Here is a 4,443-nt window from a genome sequence, read left to right as displayed (position 1 = left end):
GCAGGAACAAAAAGAAGGGTCCCCTCCACTATACTTCCACAATAGTGGCAAGTAAATAAAGCACAAAGGCTTTTGATCACTTCAAGTCACACATGCTGTTATTAGATTTAGGTTAAGACTTATAATATTCAACATGTTCTTTAAATTGGCAATGAAAGATTCCAAAGACCTACCTTGTCTTGGGAATTGTTCAGCTAACTTCCTGAGACTTGTTAAGCTGTCAGCACCAAGCTGGCTTAAGATGCCTGGAAGCATTTCTGTGATCGGTTTAGCCTCTGCATGGCCGGTAATTGCAAAAGTGTTAGCAGAGAGGGAAGCTTGAACCTTGGGGTTGTTGAAGTGAATAACTGTTCCATCATCTTTTATCATGTTCACCTGTTTAAATATATTAATAACATTGACCAAAATGTTGCAGCATCATGTTTAACAAGCACAACACATTATTAATTCAAATCTAGATTTTAAATATTAAAATACATTTTAAAAAATCTAAAACTACCACTCCTCCTAAAGATAAATATAGCCATGATACAAGCACCTGGAATTATCACCACCTAAACTGGAAGGAAAATATGAGTTACTGTTAAAATATCGGTTCATACGCACTATATGAAAAGGTAGAATTTAAGAAATACGGTTCTTTCATAATATACTCTCACCTAAACACTGTCATAATATGTGAAGATTACATGCTATCATACAGTTCTAACAGAAGCTCTAACAGAAAAGCCTTGCCACACCAGTTTAAGAGAGCCATCTGTGTCACCTATCAGGAAAACATGATTGTTTCTGCAGCAAAACTGGCAAAGGCACAGGATTCACAATCTGCCCTACTTGCTGAGGCTGCCCAAGGCAAGGATACTGCCGGCACAAGTACCGACAGCACCAGAGGTTTAGGTACCAACAGCACTAGAACAGGCTTCTATGTATTCCTAATAGTCTTAAAAGAGTCATCATGGAGTTAAGTACATCATAGAGTGTCCCCACGCTCTCCCTCATCTTCTGAATCACCAAGAATTAAATTTTACAGCTACTATACCAGCCTGCTTTGCTCACCAAAGCTTTTAGTGGTGTATTTCTGTGGGTTTCTGGTACCTTTTTTTCCATTCTGTCTCCCTTTAAGCTGCGCATGGCTAAACTATTGTTACATGGAAGATAATTTTCTCTGAATAAAAGCAAGAGAGTTCTACCCATCCAACCAAACAGCAGTAGTAAACTTAAGTGACAAAATTCCTAAGCATTGTTCTTCAAAGTTACAAGGAAAAAGTAAAAATTTAGGAACTGAAGAGATCCAAAATATAAAAACCATGTAAGTTATCAATCTTCACAAAGCTGCAGAGTTCAAAATATGCTTTGAACACTAAAATCAGGTGCATCGCTTTCCTACAAAGCTCAAGGATGTCCTGCCCCTTACACACTGGGAAATGGTAAATGCTTCAAGCACAGTCATCATGTTAATTAAAGGCCTCTGTTAACCACACAGATGAGCTACTCATGTTTGACTCAACATTATCAGCCTCCTCACACTCTTCTACCCACACAAAGTTTACCAAGGTCAACTTGTGTCTACCTAAAACCAACATACTACCATTATGTTCCTAACTATCAACACAGATGCAAGAAGCACCACCTTCCTTCATATCAAGACATCTAAAATCCTTATTAACACAAAAACATTAGAAACAACTTTTTCATTGTGAGGGTGACAGAGCCCTGGCACAGGCTGCACAGGGAGGTTGTGGAGTCTCCTTCTCTGGAAACATTCAGAACTCGTCTGGACGCGTTCCTGTGTGACCTACTCTGGGTGGCAGGGGGGTTGGACTTTGGCGGGGGGTTGGACTAGATGATCTTCCGAGGTCCCTTCCAACTCTGAACATTCTGTGATTCTGCGAACCCTGAACAATGATCTTATGCTCTATGTGAACAAATAAAAAAAACCCCAAACAAACAAAACAAAAACCTCAGAAGAACCATGTCTTCCTTTGAGTTTGTATAGCTCAGCATACAAACACCAAGCTTAAGAAACAAACTAAATGTAAGTATGAAAATCTACAGGTAAACCACACTTCACTCAACCTGCATTTGTCTTTTTGAAAGAGAGGAATGCACTAAGTGGAGGCACCTTGCAATCTGTCTTAAATTAATCACAGATTAAATATTATGCTTCTCTAGCCAAGTACTAATTGAGTTCACAATGAAGGAATACCTCCTCCCATCACGTATGAGCATCACTCTCTACAGTGTCCTGGAAAATGTCAGTGAGCTCATATTTTATACAGGTAGAACAGAAGTGTATGAGGAAAACCTGAAGCTTTTATATTTCTACTTACATCAATGCAGAACCTAGCTCCGCAGAGTCTTTGTCATCTTGTAGGTAATGTCACCTCCTATGACTACTACAAACAATTCTGGCAATTTTCATGCAGCAGAAGGACCTAGTTGGTAATACAGACTTGCATGTTCTTAATCCAGGCACTTTTAAAGCTTTTCTTTATATGCAGCAACACACAACTCTTGCTTTAGACATGCTTGCCCAGTGTGTGTGTGTTTACTGCTCTTCAGAGTAGGTAACCAAGTTCATAAAGCCAAGAATCAAGAAGTTTTGTGCTGCAACGAACCCAACACATAGATAACAGCTTACTAGCTCCTATTAACACTACCTGGCCATCAGAACCTTTTCCCTTCTTTCTCTAGGTATGTATGGGTTAATGGGAACATGGCAACGATGAATCGAGTAGCTTCACCTATCGGTAACCAGACCCGTAAGTTTTTTTTTAAAACTGTCATTTAAAAAAAACAAAGCACCACCAAAAAAAATACAGTGAATTTAATTTCAAACAGAAAACACTTATCACTATACCTCTTCAATGCCAGCAATGTTATTTACAGCCAGTTTTTTGAGGGAACTCTGAAGTTTTTTGTCATCAGCTGTAGCTGTTCTGTGCACCACCTTCTTCTTTCTGCGAGCTGTTCCCTGGGAAAGAGAGAAGGCAAGTCAGCTACACTCAAAAATCTCATGCTAATTTTGAAAGCCACATCACATTCTAAGCAGCTTATTAAGCCATGAGAAGGCTCCTTAGTAAAAAATGCTCCTCAACTCATCTCCCCTTGCCTACAACTTTAGCTGTCAGTCTCAATTTTAAGGGTTTTCTTAAGCATAGAAGACCAAAAAGACATCAAACAGTGGCAGTATTTTCCCTTCCTGCAAGACAGATTATAAAAATACTACTTACTAATAAGCAATAAGAAAGTTTCCCCAAGAATTTTATTTTTTCCCAAGACAAAGCACAAACATAGTGACTTTAACAGGTTACACTTTTGTAAAGAAGTAATTAAGATAGATAGCAATTTTGGAATTCCTACTCTGCAAACTTTTGCACAACCCCACCTACAGTTAGGTGATGGACACCTACACTGAACAAACATACTTGGTTGTCATATTAGCTACCTGCTGGCTTAGAGAAAAGAAACAGCTCAGTGAAGAGTCAGAGAAGCCCTGGAGCTGACACAAAGGAAGGAACACCCCAACAGAGGGACGAGAAAGGCAGAACTGGAGTGACCAACACATAAGCTTAGCTTGGGCTTTCACAGGTCACAAGAAGTCACTGAACTAAAACCTGACATGCTGGAAACTACTCATCCAGCAACTACTCAGTTGCTAACTGAGAGAAAACTGCATTTCATGCAGGAGTACTACAATTCAGATCACACAAAAATCGTGTTTTTCAGGCCTCAAAATACATTCTTCCCCATTCCATGCACTAAAGCCAAAGTTCTGAAAAGCAAGTTTTGGAGATCTTTCTCTTTCAAAAAATATTACATATTACAGGAAACAGCACAGCTCTGATGGTTTTCTTACCTTTCCTCCTATTCGGACCTGTGCTTGAAGCTTGGCCAGCTTTTCCTGATTCATAGTGCTGTGCCTAAAGGATGAGATACAAGTTAACCATCAAAACATTAAGATAAAACCTGCACAGTCCATTTTAAAAGTACTCTTAAAATTGCACTGGGTTTTTAAGCTTATAAAAAAATTCATCAAAACAGGGCAAACGAAGATACACAAATAAAAAGCTTTAAAGCAACACCACCCAAACTTTTTTTTTGCAGGAATCTGTTTAGCTGAAGTATCTGTACCACGAGGAGGCAAATCAGCAGGACATTTGGCTTTGCATCAATCTGAGGCACTAGCTGTGAATTTCCATGTATGCAACAAGCTTACTTTTGGAACCATTTGACTGAACTACTGACTCAGAATCAAATCGGCACAAGTACAGCACAAGCCCTTCTAGGAAAACGCCTTTATCTTAAAGGAGAGCACTGGGGGAGACTCACCACTAGATTACTTTGAATGAAATAATACATTTTCGATAGTTTTAAAAGCCAGCTTCGAAGTCAGTGAAGTTTACACCTCTACAGATCTGCCATATAAACGTCTGGCAAGTA

The 4,443-nt window shown here is 39.2% G+C and overlaps 1 protein-coding gene across 1 annotated transcript in view; it reads right to left on the bottom strand.

The window, feature by feature from the left end:
* BTF3L4 (basic transcription factor 3-like 4) overlaps positions 1-3,924 on the bottom strand; it is a 6,468-nt gene extending 2,544 nt beyond the window's left edge. Inside the window, exons 1-3 of the mRNA XM_009869836.1 lie at positions 3,860-3,924; positions 2,861-2,974; positions 174-375 (exon numbers count right to left, since the gene is read on the bottom strand). Coding sequence (XP_009868138.1) covers positions 174-375; positions 2,861-2,974; positions 3,860-3,913 — 370 coding nt within the window. The 5' untranslated portion in view covers positions 3,914-3,924. The remainder of the gene's footprint in view (positions 1-173; positions 376-2,860; positions 2,975-3,859) is intronic.
* Positions 3,925-4,443: the final 519 nt, after the last annotated feature.

This window comes from Apaloderma vittatum, unplaced genomic scaffold (genome assembly GCF_000703405.1).
Source record: "Apaloderma vittatum isolate BGI_N311 unplaced genomic scaffold, ASM70340v1 scaffold41285, whole genome shotgun sequence".
NCBI lineage: Eukaryota > Metazoa > Chordata > Aves > Trogoniformes > Trogonidae > Apaloderma > Apaloderma vittatum.
The sequence above is the reverse complement of the archived record's forward strand: the minus strand, read 5'-3'. Positions and strand labels throughout refer to the sequence as shown.